Genomic DNA, 19,581 nt, shown 5'->3' on the forward strand with positions numbered 1-19,581 from the left:
TTCTTTTTTTTTTTTTTTAACTTAACTGTACAATTTATTGAAAACCATATAGCTTACTTATGTTTTTGATTGAATGTCGGATCACTTTCACCATTTTTAATTCGTCAAAGGGTAAAAATTCAAATCTCAAAGTTTATAATAGCGAAAAAAACAACAGAAAAATAAAACAAAAAATTAAAAACAACGACTCGCGCGATATGCTACGAGCGCCAGACCAATTCAATAGCGGTTTGTGTCGGTACGGTTGAAAACGTATTCAAACGACAACTGAGCGCGATATGTGCGTGACACATACAATGTACGGATACCATCTAAGACCACTAGATGCGTCAACAGATTAACCACAATATTAGAGTCGTACGCGATAAACGGAATAATAATGATAATGATAGTAATAATATCATAATAATCGCAATAATAATAATAATAATTATAATACGTAGAACGCGTGTACGATAAATAATATTCGTCGGAGCTCGCGGAACACAGTTCTGCTTTGGGCAAGCGAGCGAGAGCCGCGCACAACTACAACTGTAACGCACAAACCAAACCATAAAATAATTAAAATATAAACATTGCTGTGAGGTTGATTTTTTTTTTTTTTTTTATATATATATTATATTATTATAATTGTAACGTTTCCCACGAAGCGCTCGATCGAAAACTGCAGAGCATGTTTAATTATATTAATAATATAATATTGTTATCTGAAAATCCGCAATAGTGTACGATTTATAATATAGCGATGAGTTCCGAAACGGAGTCGTGAAGTTTTGTTTTTCGAAAATTATTTGCGATTGGCGTGACGTAACACGAGACGTGTTTGTAAACTTTGAACTGCGAGTCAATATTTGTATTAAGTATAATCATTATAATATTATATATTTCAATATTATAATATTATTATTACCTATGACGGTGTATCATCAAGCTTCATTATCGCTCGTCGGTCAACAGCTATAGCACAGTACATATTATATAAATATATTATAAATAACCAGAACAACTACACGAGCAGCGCAGTCAGACCAATATCAATATATCATACTATAATGTGGCATACCAAATGGTGTAATATAACACGGCCGACGACCCTCGGGCGTACAGACAGAATTATGCGAAAATAGTGTTTTTGCACACTACGTAGTTTTTCGCTAATGGTCGATTTCCAAACGATATTGATATTACATTATATTATTGCTATATGACGCATCATATTTAACAAGAACAAGACGCTTTTAAGAGGACGTCGCACCCGTCGTGGTAACGCATCATATCATTTACTAAAACGTATACGTTCGGAAGTTTCAATTTTGTGTTGTTAGCACGAGTACGAGAGTGAATTTACTTATTCATTATTAAATTATTGTTATTACCTATCAAAATTAAAGGTCACGTTGGTTTTTTACAATGTTTTAATTTTTAAGCGAGCTACCCGAATAATATGTAAAATTATCAATGTTAAAAAATTATCATAATTCGTTTAGAAATTATAAAACATTGTAAAACGCTAAAGAGACAACACTCAGATATAATGTTACCTTTAAGGTCAATCATAGGTCAATACACTCTAATGTTATTTAAAATATCAACAATAAATTTGTTTTGTTGAATGCAAATTTGCTGTTCGATTATTGTAAGACGGTGGTATAACGTCCTTTTATAATCTACCACCGATAATAATAATTTAATATAATTAGACGAGTTTCAATCGGGTAAGTGCAAACGGCGGGTATCATAGATATATAATGAGGTGGTTTATTTGGACATTATTCGGTCAGTCTGAACAACGAACGCGTATTATATATACGTATTTATATTATATAATTATCGTGTTCATAATAACATACATTAGGGATTCGTTTTCTCGGATTGCTCGGCGGACTTTAATATTATATTATATTATTGTTATATGTGCCACCACCACATAGGTAACGAATTATGTAGAATGCTGTAGCCAGTAGGTAGTACGTTTTCGGTATGGAAAACCAAATTTCGATAATCCCGCACATTAATGTATTAAACATTATAATTTATATAGCGATTGGTTTTTTTTCAAACTGTTCGGTTGTCATAACTATATAAGTATCTACTTATTATTATGATCAGATGCGGGACACCTGCTATAACAAATGTCCTATATTACACAAAAGCTCTACTCACCCTCTGACGAGAGTAAAAGGATGGAATGAGTGGTTAAGGTATAACGCGCCATGCATACAATATGTCCCAATGATCGCACGTATGTACATATAATATCATGTGTACATTATTATATGTGCTAAGTACACTGTCGGCGACCAGTTAATACGATTGGCGACCGGGAGCTTGGGTTGGAAGCACAAACAGTGTGTGTACGGGGTTGATGACGATGATGACGATAATAATAATAATAATAATAATATAATAAATCCCGTCGCGTCGCATTAACCTTCAGTAATATCATAGCACTATATTATAGCAGGTGCCTGTATTCTGTATTACATGATAATGATGACGACGGCAACGACAGCAGTCGTGTACGACTCGACAGGCGAGTGTGAGAGAGATCCACAAACGTAAATACGAATCGAGCTGAGTGAAAAAAAAAACCAAACCGAACCCAGTTGATAACGACGGCGACGCGGTATTGACATAACTCTATACACCGGGTAGACACCCGTTCGTCGTCGGCGATATCGGTATAAATGCGGGGGTGAAAGTGCGGGAGAAACACAGTTCCAAGATTTACAGGACCCACGACAAAATAATATATATATATATATGTATATAAATGCTTATCGGTCGGTAGCAGCGATCTGTTAAAGGGAATTAAAGAATGAGAAAAAAAATGATAATGGAAGGACTTCCGCGAGTGGTGCCCGCCGGAGGAGGATATATATCTATCTATATATCTCTCTTTCTCTCTCTATGTATATATATATAATACACATGCATATATATATACGTATGTATGTATGCGACAGAGGGAGAGGTGGACGAATTTAATTTACTACCTGACGTCGTGTTGAGGTGAGCTTAATTCTGGTAACCCTCACCGCCGTCGCACCAACGCCAAACGTCCACCCACCTACTCAACCCCTATACTACTCGGTAGGTATATATATATAATGTATGCTGCAAGTGTATCGGTAACTCGCACTGTATACATATTATATATAGTATATATATACGTGTGTGTGTATATCTATATAGTCTATATAAAGGCGCGACCCGCCTCTGGGCCGCCACCGTTATCTCGGCGTTCCAGGCCAACCGCCTTTATCGCCCGATGCCAGGAATACACTAACGGTCTCTCACGCTGAGCGGCGTGGTTAACACTCTCTCGCCCCGGTCGCCCGCTCGCGTCAACCCTTTAGAAGCGGTGATATTTTCAACGGCGTTGTATACGGGGGTGACGACGAGGTAGGTGTATATTATATACCACTAGCGGGCGAGAGCGTGTGTGCCCGCGAGCGGCATATAGTTATATAATATAATATAACATAATATATAATATATATATATGTGTGTGTGTGTAAGCACACTTGCGCCGCGGTGCTTCGGGTCCCCGGCGAGGCGTTATCGGACAACGTTCGGTCAATGTAAACACTAAATAGGCTTAAAGGGATATTTGAAAAAAAATAAAAATAACGTGTGTATGATAATAAAATGTTTTTTATTATTATTATTATTATTATTATCAACATCGCATCGAATGGGAATAATATATTTCTCCACCATCTGTCTTCTTACCTCTCCTTCTCGTAACACCCCGCACACTCCTTCATCAGACATCACTTCCATCAAACCCTGCTGGCCACTTGCAGTCCCCAACGGCCAGACTATACATATATACACAGGAAAATTGAAAATAGATAATATATATATATATATATATATATATATGCAAAATTATATACACGATGTAATAAACATTATATATATTATAGAATTATAATATATAAACGTGGTTAACATAAATACATATATTTTCATGATGGCGGAACACTTATCTATACGTACCTGATGGTGAAATAAAAAAAAAAAAAAACTGCTTTCGTGTGTTTAGGTACATCATCGAAATATAATCCATGTATAATATATTATTATTCAAACGCATACATACATACATAAGTACATAAATATTACATACATTCATGTGTACATACGAGTACGGGTTAAAAATGACAAAACTGCAAAAATCGATTTCGCTTCGGATCCGATTGCGCTTTACATACATGTAATACTACTCGACAGTCTACACACTATACACATGATATACTGCAGTCACACAGTAGTGGGCTGTACTACGACGCTTTTGTATACGCCTCTAGAGAAATAATAAAAATGTAATTCGTCTCAATATACCGCCGGCGGGAAAATGAAAAAGCATATTCCAAATATAATAATAATGACAATATTTCAATGTTCCAAAAAATCAGATACATGACAGACACTGCGTATTGCTTATTGTTATTGTTATTAATTTTATTATAATTTCAGTGGAGACCTGTTTTTAGCATTTTTAATTCACTATTACATTAAATAATTTAATAACCGTATACGTCATATTATTATACTATGCATACCTACACCAGTACTTTTTTTTTTATATTTATTAATTTTTATAATTCTTTGAAAGTTTCTGATAAGATAGTGTTCATGGTTATTTTTTAATACTTAATTAATAAATTATAAGCATAAGATTGCTTGAAAATCTGAAGTATGGATACTACAATATTTTGACGCGTAATTGAATATTTAAATAGATTCATCATAAACGAGGTACTAATGTATTATTGTATCATATGAATCTATTATATCAACTTATAATGTGTATTGCAGCATTTTTAAAATACAATTTGAATATAAATAATGCATTTAATTCTTGCAGTGTAGTTAGTATATTTAAAAAAATATAATATGTATTAGGTATTAATCGTTAAAATCAACTATATAGCTATATACACTTAATTTAATATACAAATTAAAATTATTATATTCACTAAACATTTTTTTTTTTGATTTCTTAATCTAATACAGCCATGTAACACAATCCATTCGCATATTGGATTGTATAAAACATTTTCAAGGTTCTCAGATATTAATTTTATATCATCGAGTTGACAAGATAAAAACTCGTTATCATCGATTCGTTATTCTTATCCAAAATAATATTAAAAAGTGAATTATAATTTATATTTTTCATTTCATGTATATTATCTGCAAAATATAATTTACTTTTCTACTTCTTTGTCTAATTGTATTTTTTTTTCAAATCATTTTTATATCGAAAAAACATTGTTTCCACTTCTGAGGGAGGTGCAAAAATAAAGTATGAAAACAATTTACAATTTAACACGAGAAATGAAAATAAGAGAATAAAATAATTCTTACTTCTTAGTTAAAATTAAAACCAATTTAATCTACTATCAACATTTGGTTAATATTTAGTTAATTATTCGAGGGCTTTGAAAACCTGATATGTTAAAGATTGGAAATTGATTTGAAACAAAATAATTTTAATGTATTAACATAAACTACAACAAATTGTTTTTTAAAAGCTTATTTTTTAATTGAAAAAATAATCTAGATATTTAGAATGTTAAGTGCGCTTAAAATTTAAAATTTGCGAGTTTCATAATATTCAACACTAAGTTCTTAATTGTAAGATTGTATATTATTATCACGTTTTTTGCAACCTATATAACCATAAAATATATCGATTATTAGTTGTTATAATAAATGACTAAAATTCTCAATTAAAAAAATAAAAAAAATTCAAGTATTCAATAAAAAAATTAAATCTACGTATCTATACAATAGTCGAGTATTTGAATCAGTTACCGCGACTACGATACCAAAAAGTAATATTGTATCGAATGTTTATTTAAAAAAAAATGAATATAATAATGGATAAGCGTGTGACATGCCAAAACCGTTATGTCCATTATGTGTTGGACTTAAATAAGAATAATAACTAAAATACAATTTATTAAAATTGATATTCTATAATTAATTACATTGCAATATTTTAACAGCGAACAAGATAGTGTTGCTACTGGTACATTTCATTAATTGGAGTTATAAAACATTTACTGTTAATAGAAGTATAAATTATACACACGAGTGTCTGGTTTAATAATAATATTAATAATAGAAATAATCACTTGTTTTTCTAATTCACTCAATAGTATATAATATTATATAAAATATAAGAATACATTTATAATTGTTTACTCTGTATACAAGTCTAATAAGTCGAAAAGCAAAGTTATTTAAATAACGAATTAATATACAACAATAAGCTGGTTTAAAATGTCGACATACAAAATTAATTTAAATATTATGTTATAATATGAACATTCTACTGTAATTGTAATTACAATTAATTAATAATAATAACAATAATAACAATAGTTATATCTAAAATTACATATTTTTAAATCAGGAAAAATTTGATTATAACAATTATGTAGTGTGTCGACAATCAGGAAGAAAAACATAAACCGTACTTGCGTTTCAGTACCTATGTATTGTTATCAGAACGTAGAATATTATAATAATCACGTCTTAACCAATTCCCGTGTGTCTTCATTATGTATATACTATTATCTATACTATACTAATGCAACTATACGTCTGTACTACGCTCACATACATGTAGTATAAATCTATCTACCTATACTATAAGACATTGGCCATAGATCTATAGAACGATATCTAATAACCATTGATAATCACTTAACCTCGTCTTGTCATCTGGCGTCCGAGATAATATTATATTATATAAATGTATTGTTAATACAGTCAAATGTTACTGGAGGATAAGCGGCTTAATGTTGTGTACGGGCACGTATTATAGAACTCTAGCATATAGGTATAAAGTAGAGGTACACACTTAACCATTACAACTATTACAGATTGTAGCACACGTAAGTATACAATAATTTATTTTTTAGTTTCATATACTATATAGGTAGGCGCAATATACTGCACTAACGTATAAAATGTTGTCAGCAATGCGGTTTTGGCACTGATGACGAAAACATTGCTGCGGAAATGCGTGTTTTTTAAAAATGAGTGAATATTTTGTAGTTCCTGGGTTTTTTTTCTTATTCGACAAAAAATTGCACACATAATTGCATAATATTAAACGATATCCCGCGTCGGCCAGATAAAATTCTATCAGTGACCGACATTTTCAGTAGCCGAAATACTATGTATTATCATAAATATCAAACGACGGCGGACAGAACATATAATATACGAGAAATTGCAGTTTAGTTATAATCACCAATATATTCTCCACAGACGTCATCGTGGCGATTAGAACTATAATACAGTATCACGTTTGTGTGTCTAATTATTAAACTAGGCACATTATATATTTTATTTAGAGAGTTACAATTTTACTATATAGCTTAATATTATAAATTATAATACAGTCTAAACTGTTATAGAGTAATAGTAAAGGGTACCAACTGAATTTACGATCAACGAATCGTTTATCTATCACATAATAATTATTATTCTATAAAGATTAGGTCAACATATTATACTTATATGATTTTATGAAGTTAAACATAATATTAATAATAGACTTTTATTAAACTACAATAAAAATAAATATTTGGTGTTAAACGAAGGTTATCTCAATTCATATTTTAATTCGATGATAATAATAATATACAAGCAGCAACGAAGTATTACATAATATTATTATAGATGATGTATGACTACAAATATTGTCTAGCATTTATAAAAACAAAATGTTTGATAAATATTTCAGAGCAAGCATTGTAATTGATTTAACATTGTAAATATAGTTGCTAAAACTATGTTTCAAGCAGTTTTTTTTTCCGAACACTTAATTAAATTTTCCTACTTACAACTTGTTTGTTTATGTTCATTTTTATTAATCTTATAAGGCTTAAAAAAAAGATAAAAAAAAAAGCTAACAAGAAGTTGATATTACCGTAAACAAAATTACTATAAGTTTTAATTTGTTTTTTTTTGCAACTAAATGCAACTGTATTTACTCATGAGATCGTTTAAATTTTATATTTTGAAATAAATGTATTAGGGATTTAACACTAAATTCTTAAAAATATATTAGTGAGCCATACCGTTTTGAGATGAAGAAGTTGAATTTAAAAGTCTTGACCTTTTACTTCATAGGACCTTATCGGAGAAATTCTATCGGACACGTGTCTATGTAGGATATATTATATTTGCTCTCTCTTCGATAGCCGTTTTAAACGGAATTCACATTCCATCTCGTATCCGAATAATACCACTAACCATTCCCCTATACATCGAGTGGTTTTCTCGGGTCTGGCAGTCAGGATTTTCAAAATCATTGTTGAAAAGGAATTGATCAGATAGACAAAATAACGGCGTCGAAGAAGTTATACAACACGGACACGGGTGCGAGGGCGGGTATTCGGTGTGTGTTTTGGTGGTGAAAAATTGCTTATCCAACCGTGAAGAGTGCTCATCGTCAGATAAGGTAATCACCTTATTTTATATAGTGTATAAGGTTGGGAGAGGGTGATGCAGACAGCGGCGGTTGTATGTGTGTTTTTCTTATCCCTTTTTCACCCGACCACCTATCTTTTTTCTGCTGGTGGCAGTGGCTGGCCTTACAGGATGCTCAGGATAATCGGTGGCGGCGGCTACCTGATGTCTATTTAATTTTCTCTGTTATCGAACCCCGTCCTTGACTTACTATCAGTGGATGCGCTAAACACATCCCTATCGTGGTGAACACACAAAAAAAATAAACAAATAGATATAGAAGGCTTGAATAAATGGACACCAACAATAGATGACGTGGAAAAAGTAACATTGCCAAAAAAAAGCAAAACGTGTACATACAGATGCATAAATTTACTGCTATATAATATACACATGAATAGTGCGTGTACTGTGTGTGAGCACACGCTCTTTGGATGTGTGACTAATGATTCAAACGACATAAATATAATAAAAATCATCATTATTGTTTCTAAAACAACAACATAATAACGTCGAACATTTTTTTCTGCGCCGTTAGAATGCGACTCATTCTTTAACAGGCAGCATGTTTATGAAATATGCTCTGCAATGAATATTATATTATATAATAATATACACATATATTATATATTATATTTTATTATATTCAATCAGATATACTACATATAAAAACGTTCATTCAGTAGACGGTTTGAACTTATTCAAAATACAATTTCAACAGGACATTCGTTGTTATCTTAGATCGTTTTTATAGCGTGGATAGAGAGAGAGACGGAACGAGTAGAAATGGTGAGATAAAAATGTAAGGTGCTGACGGAATGAAAAATTATGTATGAAGTATCATGTGTTAAGCGCGACGAGAATTGAAAATTTCTACCCGCGACCCCATTTCTTGTTTTTGGCGTTTATCTCACGGAATCGAACTCGATTTTACACTGCTGAAGGAAAAAAAATAAAAAGAGGAGAGATTTACTCTCTTCTTTTTTTAGCGTTGGCGTAGGACTTGTCGATGAAGTATCATGATTGCAAGCCACCAGAGTATAATGAAAATTCATAAAAAAAAGAACAGTCGATGAATCTATATATATTTATTGTATAATATATATATACGCGTTCGCTCACATACACACACACATAATATATACATATATAAATCCATACTCAGGGGTCCGCATGAAAATAGATATAGCTTAGTTCACTCGAAAAATGATTATCTGACTTGGAGTGTAGGACGATGAACGTGTGTTATATACTCATTTATATATGTGGTGCAGTAAAAATACGATGTTTTTGTCGAAGAAGCAAGTCCATAATGTTTTTATTTAAATGCATGACTACCATTAAAAAAATTGTATCACGTTTTGTTCTCGACACGTTGTCATGAAATTGTTTAATGAATCCTCTTAAACGGGCTGAGTTGGGCTTTAAACATTTTTTTTTAATTATCGTCAATGCAATCTTTTTGAGAAAAAAAATGATTGTTAAGTATTAATTTGTGTACTTAAAAAATTACATTTAAGGAGCTTGAATATCGCGTAAACTCTTAAAAGACTATAATACTTCTCAAGATAATATACAACTATATAATTAATGACAAACTTGAGTTTTGGATAATATACATAATAAGGAATCGTAGACTGAATGTAAGAAGATTACCTGATTTTTATTTCTATGTAATAATACGTATACAAACAGCGGGCATGAGGGTATAATAATTAATATTTTAAAATGTATTATCGATTACTTGGTTATGATTAGAGAACGGATTTATAAGTAATAAAAATACAAAAATATGTACATAAATATGGAAATATATAATTTGTAAAAAATGTACTAAAATTCTAATAGTATCAAAATATGTGTTCCATTGAATAATTACAATTTTTTTTAAATATTAGCTTATGTCGTACGTAATTGATAACAATTAATAGTAATTTTATTTTCATAAGGTGTTAAGGGACAAATAAACATGATATTTAGGTCATTGACTCCGTCTATATATACATGAATTTTGGATGTAGTTATATATACATGCATATTTAAATACATATATAATGATTCCGACTAGAGAGTTCTGAGTTATGTCCTCCGCGTTTTAATCGGCTCAATCTTACCACGACGACTACAACGATAATCGCGCGTGATATGCGGAATCGATCGAGACGTGCGTCGACCAAAACTCGCGTCGGTCCTCCCGCCCTTCGCGTTCGCGAAACCCGACGAAAATAATGTACGTGGTCGGTATGATAAGCGATGCGGACAAAAAAAAATATTTCCCCAGTAAATCTCAGTAATCTCACGTTTAATGGACGTTAAGTAGTAAAGTAGTTTCGGTTTGTTGGCCCAATAATTCCCCGATGATAACGAAAACGACGACTGCGATCGACGTCCGTGGCGTGACTATATAGTGGCGATGACCTGACCAACTCGTTTTAGGCATGCGTATTATTATTATTACCGGAAAATGGTGAGATTTCAATAATTATTGCTCTCTGTTCGGCGTTTGCGTTTTTTTGTCCATGTACAATAATGTCATATGCGTGAATCACGTTTATTTTAAGTATACAATTTCTCAGTCAATAACAAAATATAATATGACATTTTTACCGATAACGGTAATATTTGAACCATGAATAAATTTAAAAAAATTAAGCCACGTCACACACTTATCGCCATAGGTTATTAGTTTTCGATAGATCTGATTTATTTCATGACTTACCTAAACGTTTATAATTTATGAAAAAACGTAGGTACATTTTTATTTTAATGTACTAAAATACTAAAAGTTTACCTATATTGTAATAACTGATTATGCACTGAATATATTTTCTATACATATTTATAATGTTATAATGTAATGTACGTAAAATTATATAGTTAATCATGTATAGCGGTAAAATAATTTTATATACAAATAATATATTCGTCAACATTTTAATAATTCCTTATTTGTTTGAATTTATTTTATAGCAGTGTATAATCGGAAGAAAATAACAAATTATGTAAAGATATTAATTCTTATCATAATTTATTGAAAATATATTCAAGATGCGTAAATTGATTAAAAATAAAAGACCATTTTCTATAAATTAATTTATCAAAATATTATAACAAAAACTTTTAAAAATGTAATATATATATTATATATAAAGATTTTAAATGTAAATATTTGATAATGTAAAAATCATTTTTATCTATATTGATAATATTGACATTTTTTTGTTAAAGAATGCTTAACTATATCTGCATTGCTTGATAAGTAAATTTAATCATAGAGAACATACATTTTGAATATTTAAATGAGGAGGTAAAAACCTATCCACTTCAATAGAACCCGACAAATATTTAATTTCCGCACAATATGACAATAGGTAATATGAAAAATAGGTATATTTCAATTAATATAATTTATTGATTTAGTAGTCTCAACTTTCATTGTAATTAATATTTCTATTAAATTAAAATTAAAATATACAATCAATGAAACATCAATGGAACTTTTATAAAAATGCACATTGTTATATACTGTTAACCGCAATTATTTAAGAGAATCACTAAAACATAATAATATACATATTTTTATTTCAGTGTAATAGAGATAAATATCAGTGATTGAAATAAAATTGTTTATTTAACTGTTAATTATGAATATATATCAAATACTTGTGCTAATGGTCGACAATAATTATGATAGTATATTGTTTTTAAAAAAATACTTAGAACTCTGAGTAAAAAAATGATAACAAATGTATAAGTATAAATATATTTATACATATATATATTATTTGTTATATAGAAACGTTATTATTAATTAACAACACACAACACTATATACACATTAATATTGCATAGTATATTATATTATAAACACAAAAGAAATAAAAATATTATAATACGTAGTATGCAAACAATTCAACAGCAGACAGAAATGATTTTATAATAAAGTAACGCAATTCAATTAATAATATATGCGGTGTTAACAACCTACCAATAAGTTTTTTGTTACACATGATATAGATTATCATCAATATAATACAATCTTGGACATATTATACTAACACACGAGTTATTTCATATAAAACGACCACTCGAGAGACCATTATATAGATATATTGGTATGCACATATTAATATATTATAATATTATAATGAGTAATAATAATATAGTACGCTTCGTTTTAACATATATTTAAATCAGACGTTTGAGAAAATAAGTAGAAAAAAAAAGAAAGAAACGATATGGTTTTAAAGGTAGGCAGGTGTCCAAATGTGTGTGTGTATTTTAAATCACGATTGGATTTCTGGTCACAGTTACGGTGTTTTTGGCTTGTACCTCGATATTAAGTATACCTATATAAAATATAATTTTATATATTGTTTACAATGTTTTCGTTGACATTTAAACAACACACTCGTGCACGTAGACGATATAATATATTACGTATATAGTGCTGACTTGCGATCAAAACAACACACGCATATTATATTTTAATGTAGGTATATAATAATAATACAATATATGAGTAATATTTGGAAGTAGATAGCAGTTTTATTGAATAGTGCAACGCAGGTTCCGGCACACACGAAAACCATTATAATTAGAAAATAAAACATTTTTACACTCGATCCTGATTGCGCTGGAAAGCGCGTGATACTATATAATATATACCTACGACAATCGCGGAGATTTGGCCGTATATACACAATATTATATTATATTATAACACACATAGGTACCGTACATATAATAATATAATACTATTATTATATATGATATAGGTATAAACTCGTTGTTACCTCGCTCTTTCCCGAACCGGTCCACGACGAATACGCGAACTCATAGGACGGGACGTGACGAGACCGCGGACACCGCGTGCGTTTCGGCCGGCGCTGCTGCTGCAGTGGGTCACGATTTACGACTTACGATAATGATATTAAATTTCATTATTCTACATACATACTATACGCACGTACGTGCGTGTGTTTGCGTATTGTTGTATATTCGAGGCGGACGATTTCTGATGGACTCGTAGGTTTAAGTGTTATCCAGGAAAATTTTCTCCAATTTTTATTAGACTTGGACACTTGTTTAGTTATTTGTGTATAATAAAATGTAGGTCAGGTTGCGTCTGAACACGCGAAACAAGAAGTTACGATCAATCGATTCACATTATGTTATTATAACATTATACAGGTAGATAGATGGTAATAAACGTGCGTATTATTCACAACTTTTTTTTTTTTTTGTTTTATCTCGTGTTGCTAAAACGCCTAATAACGATTGTACTTTTATTACATTATATCATATTATTAAGCTGATTCATAAGAAAATTTACAATAATCAATACTCAATATTTTTTTTTATTTTTAAGAGAGAGGGGGTTGGACCCTCCTGTATATGTGCTTACGTATTAAATACATCGTCCATATAGGTAGTCATGTAGATATTGTCATCCCAATAGTGAAATACCATTAGTTAATTCGTATTGTTATAATTTTTTAACGTCGTTTTTTAAGGATTACTGCTACGTTTCAATAATCTTAACTACCTATAATATAATATATGTAATAGTCATTATCCAAAAACGTATTCATGGTTTAGGCAAAGTATTTGTTTTATCTTATTTATGTTCTATGGATTTTTTGTCTGACACGACTATACTCAAATAAACTTAACCACTTTTCAATCATCCTGATTTTCATATACTTAATAATTACTATATAAACGTAATTTTTCATATTTTATAGTTGGACAGACCACAGACGTGGTATAGAATATAGATAATAATATAATTGAAAATAAAATGTCTAGGTTTATTTTTTTTATGAACGAACAAAAAAAGTTTAATAATATTGTGTTCACTGTCTTTCTGTGTGATCAATTTATGAAGATGAAATAACGCGCTTAACTACTGTTTTCCGCGATTGAAGGAGAAGTCAATTACACAGGTCATACGAAGACAACATTTACACTTACTATATAAAATAACATTTTTTCACAAATACAAGAATAAGAAAAAATTAAAAACTTACGTCAGTAATACAATTTGTTACAGTAGAAACGCAAAAGTTAACGTTAACTAATAACTACTACCTAAAGGTAATTTTCAAATAAGTACATTTGAATAATATGTAGGTAATTAAATCATAATTTATTAGATAGTTATGGGATGGAAAACAACAGCCATCATGATGTTTGACTATATACCTTCGTATATTGTACAAACATGTTTAAATAGCGTCTGATCGGTTTAATGTAAACACGTCATTTGACGATGATACGGTGTGAAAATGAATAGATTGTTTTCTTGGAAAAGTTTTCAGACTCATACAACAGCTCAAATCTCTCGACCGCAATACACTTATCTCACTCTAACCGGATTTAGTGGAGATGAAATCATCGGGTGGTGGTAATTCCATAAAATATGTGGACGGTGGATAATATTCTGAACATTCAACGGGAAATCTTATCCGAGTTGATAAAAAAAAAAAAAACTGATAATGGATAATTTATCAAAGGGGAGATAATAATAACGATTCAGAAAGTTATCTGTCGGGAGGAAAAAGATATTACGCTTTTTTTGTAACTGATAAAAAAATATATACGTTTCGTTGGGGAAGAGTAATGTTTCCGGTCGAACGACCGGATGTGCGTCGGAAGTCAAATGAAATAATGATAACAATCTAAGTATATACAAATGTTGTAGTATACTTATCTATGTAGATATTTTTCATTTAGTCTGAAGATACTTACATGGAATGATACCAATTATATTTTATTAAACGCGTGGGAAATTGGGAATGACATTTTGAATATCTAGGAATGAATAAAGAGTGACCAGACGTAGAGAATTTATAATGTCAAGACTCACATGCTAAATTTATTTCACGGAAAAATTATTATACTTTAAATTTTAACAATTTTAGTCAAATATAGTTGTCGATAATATATTATGTTTTTGACTTAGAAAACTAAATACAAAATTATATTTATATTACTAAAATAATCTGTAAAAACAAAATTAAAAAAGCGCGTACTTATTGCAATATACCTATACTATATAGCTTTAAGAATTCTTACCGATATACAATATAAATAAATAATAAACTTTGATAAAAGATTTGGTAAAACTTCCATTAACCTTCAAACCATCTGAAATTTAGTTGAGTGTTACTTAAATTCAAACTCACTAACCGGTTTATGTACATTTAATAGCGACCTCACACGTATATCGGGACACCGACATCGGGTAAAAATAAATCATAAATCAATGTGCATAATACGATTTTGCTCACAGCCACACTGATACGACCGATTTAAAAACATACATTACATTATATGATATCGGTCTGTCCAATTATTATCGATCGAAACAAAATAATAATAATTATTATTATTATTCCAAACATTAACGAACGGAACTTTCGATGCATTTCATATTTGCAATAAAAGTCCCTTTTAATGGTCTAATAAATTCGCGTGCGCCATCAATGAATCTGATAACGAACGGCACACGATAAGTAAACGGGGAAAAATGAAAGAGAAAAATAATAGAGGGCTATAACTGGTGCGCATCGATCGAACGTGTTTGGTAGAGAGTGGAAGTCATTAGGACGTTTTCCTTCCTAGATAAAAAAAATAAAATAAACATTGATACACGATACACGAATATATAATAAATGGCAAAACACGATTGTTAATTATTATAAAGCCAGACATATTTAAAAACCCATCACGATTCAAAATGTCAACATAATTTCTTCAACCGATATAAGCAACAAATATTTACTAACACGACGGGTTACATTTTTAACAGTGTTTCAAATTGTTGAACTTGCGTGTACAAATTCTGATGTAGAGAGCAATGTTTCATATTTCTTATCATTAGGTACACGATTTACACAAATAATAATTAAAAGAATATATTATTATAATGTACAATTCATACATTTTTAAGTTTTAAAATTATATTTTTGAATAATACATATAACCATTTTTTAAGTTTACGCGCATTATAATTTATAAATAATCTATAAATAATGAATTTATAATATTTTAACATTTAATGTATAGGTACTATCAGATGTTTAATATTAAAAAGTCTAAATGACTTTGAAGAAGTAATTATAATGAGATGCATGTGCATCCCATTAATTTAAATACTATGTAAATACGTATATTATTCACATCAATTAATATATCGATTATTATTATGATAACAATATAAATTTGTGTAGACATTATAGCGAAAATAATATTAAAAATTCATTTTAGACCATAATAAGTATGATAATATTTAATATTAATGATTTGAATTTAAAAAGAATTAGAATCATAGACCGCTACATAAGTGTCTATAATAAATAATGAATAGCAAGAAACAAATGTGTTTTATATTTTTATCTTAATGATATAGTTAGGTATTTATCTGTACAATTATTTAATATACATCTCGTTTAATTGGATCCATATGACTGAACTATAACTAAAAACGTTTTAAAGATTATCATTTTAAACATCAATAAAAAGTTTCAATTGAACCAAATGTTAAATTAATAATATTGATTTTAATGTTTTCTGTCTATGTATTATGCCATTATACATTTATTCCAGCCCGTAATTGACCAAATATACAATTTAATATTTACTATATAAGTTATTTATTTTTTTCTCATGGTTATATATACTTATATCTTATATCAATCAACGAATCTTAATTATCTATATATTTTATTTGTAATAGTCACCTTTCTATTTTTGATCTCATAACTTTATGAGTGGTACAGGCTTTTAAGAATTAAATAACTTCCTCTGATGCTGATTAAGCAATTATGTAATAAATAAAATAACGATAATTCATCTCCTCGTTTATTTTTAGAAACTATAATATAAATATATTTCGTAACAAATTTCATAACCCACGCAATACATCTATAGACATAAAGTATTATTATATCTTCATAATAAATTAATAATTACGATTATAAATGGAGCATTAAAAAAAAAAAATGTTTAAAAACTAATTAAAATACCATCTGTCATTTTAAGTACTATAATAATACATTTATAAAGTCAGCATAAAACAATAATTGAACACAAACGTCATTTTAAAATAAGTGTTTTCGTAAATATATATTATATATTATATATATTATTAGGTAATGATTATGATTTATGAAAATAGTGAAAAATCTGAAGTTTTTACAAAATTACTTTTTTAAACGTCTATACCTACATTTTAATTTTATAGTTTTATGCAAAAAATTTTCAAAGTATTTCGATGTATAAAAATTAAATTTCAAGCGAGTAGGTAGTTAATTAGTTATAATTTATAACATAACTTCATAAGTTACTATTCGTTAATCTAACATTTCTCTCCGAAATGGCGTAATTAATATAGTTTCCAAAATAATAACTATATTAAGCTGGAATTTACATAGTGTCGTCTAGAATTGAATATAATATTCAACTTGTGGACTGCAGGTAACGCGTTAACAACATTTTGTTACCACCGTATTAAATATACAGAACAAGATACGACATGACACGACATGGATTACGTTAAAGGAATTATCCAGTATTAAAGATCATGAATTCATGATGAATGTCAGGTGAATTTGTGTATAAAATAAAGAATATAAAAATTATAAACGTAAATTAATAATTATTATAAAGTTCTATCTTCGAATCAAGAAAAACACATTTTCTATACCTTGGTGAATTCATTTGAAATCCAATTCCGGTTATATAAAAAAAATAGCAATAATAAAATCATATTATGGGTAGTGGGTACCTTAAACTTATAATGTCTTTAGATGAATATAAATATTTTATATGAAAATAATATCATTATTATAGTCACATGTATTGTATCAGATCGTATTGTAATGAAAATTGTGTTGAGAAATTTGGAATATTTATTGTGCTTTTCACTTGACCGAATTTTGTTCGTTAATACAATTATATTTTATAACAATATTGTAGGAAATTAATAAAAATAAATTTAAAAATTATTGTTTGAAAAAACCTGTCATGTATTATATTATGTATATACTTTTCAATTCTAAATAATAATAATTAAAAATATATATTATTCATACATTGAAAGCATGCATTTAAATTACATATATTCCTCTTACTGGATAACTGTTTATAAAAAATTTAAATGTTCGAATACTTTAAATACTAACTATAAATCTTGTAAAATATAATGATAACAATAAATAATACATTTCTATATTGTATTAATATATAGCTATTATTATTACATTATGCACATATATTTTGTGTAGAATTAAACTTATTTAACCATAAAAATACACCAATATTTTATATATTTTATTATATTTTATTTTAATTTCAATTGTTATCAATGCGTTCGACCTGCCTTTTTTAATTATATTGTATTCCTAACTGTAACAAGATTTACGAGCTACAACGTGTATAACAATTTCGATAAAACGACCTGTACGAAATTACACCTTTTGCCCAGTTTTTTTATCACCCGATGCCTTCCCAGTGAAATTGCGTGACACGAAGCATCCAATTTTCAATGTTCACCGCGATTGTATCCATGGGCACGGTGTTACCTATGTATAATATTATAATATTATTATGTACCTAATACGCGTTATCAAATTTTTTTTGACAATCATTTTTAATTATTCCGAGTTAAAAAAAAGTAACAAAATAAACAAATCGTTAACGCACTGCAGCAGATACATCAATAACCTGTGAGTGTATAATATAGGTATAGCGATATAACAAATGTACACGCGGGCACGATAATAATAATATATTCAACATACAATTATATCACTATATGTACCTGGACCGTTCCGTGTTTTCATTATATTAATACGCGATGTGTAAATGTGATTTGGTGTTATTTTCGAATTTACGATTTAATGAAGAGATCTGGTCGAATGTTTTAATAACATTTAAATATTATTCGATATAGTCTCACACTTGAAATATACACATACACACTAATATATATATATCTATAATGTATAGCTGAACATGTATCGATTGTCGAAATCAACGAGCCCCATCTACCACATTTCCCATACACGTGAA

General features: G+C 29.2%; 1 protein-coding gene across 2 annotated transcripts in view; it reads right to left on the reverse strand.

Annotated features, from left to right (window-relative positions):
• Positions 1-19,581, reverse strand: part of LOC114125504 (zinc finger protein ush-like) — a 97,960-nt gene that overhangs the window by 27,527 nt on the left and 50,852 nt on the right. The window contains exon 1 of one of the 2 annotated variants that reach the window (XM_027989182.2): positions 58-527. The exons of the other annotated variant lie outside the window; for it this stretch is intronic. Within the exon in view, the coding sequence (XP_027844983.2) occupies positions 58-94 (37 nt within the window). The 5' untranslated portion in view covers positions 95-527. Of the gene's footprint in view, positions 1-57; positions 528-19,581 lie in introns of those variants that run through there. 2 annotated transcript variants of the gene reach the window in all.

This window comes from Aphis gossypii, chromosome X (genome assembly GCF_020184175.1).
Source record: "Aphis gossypii isolate Hap1 chromosome X, ASM2018417v2, whole genome shotgun sequence".
NCBI classification, from domain to species: Eukaryota; Metazoa; Arthropoda; class Insecta; order Hemiptera; family Aphididae; genus Aphis; species Aphis gossypii.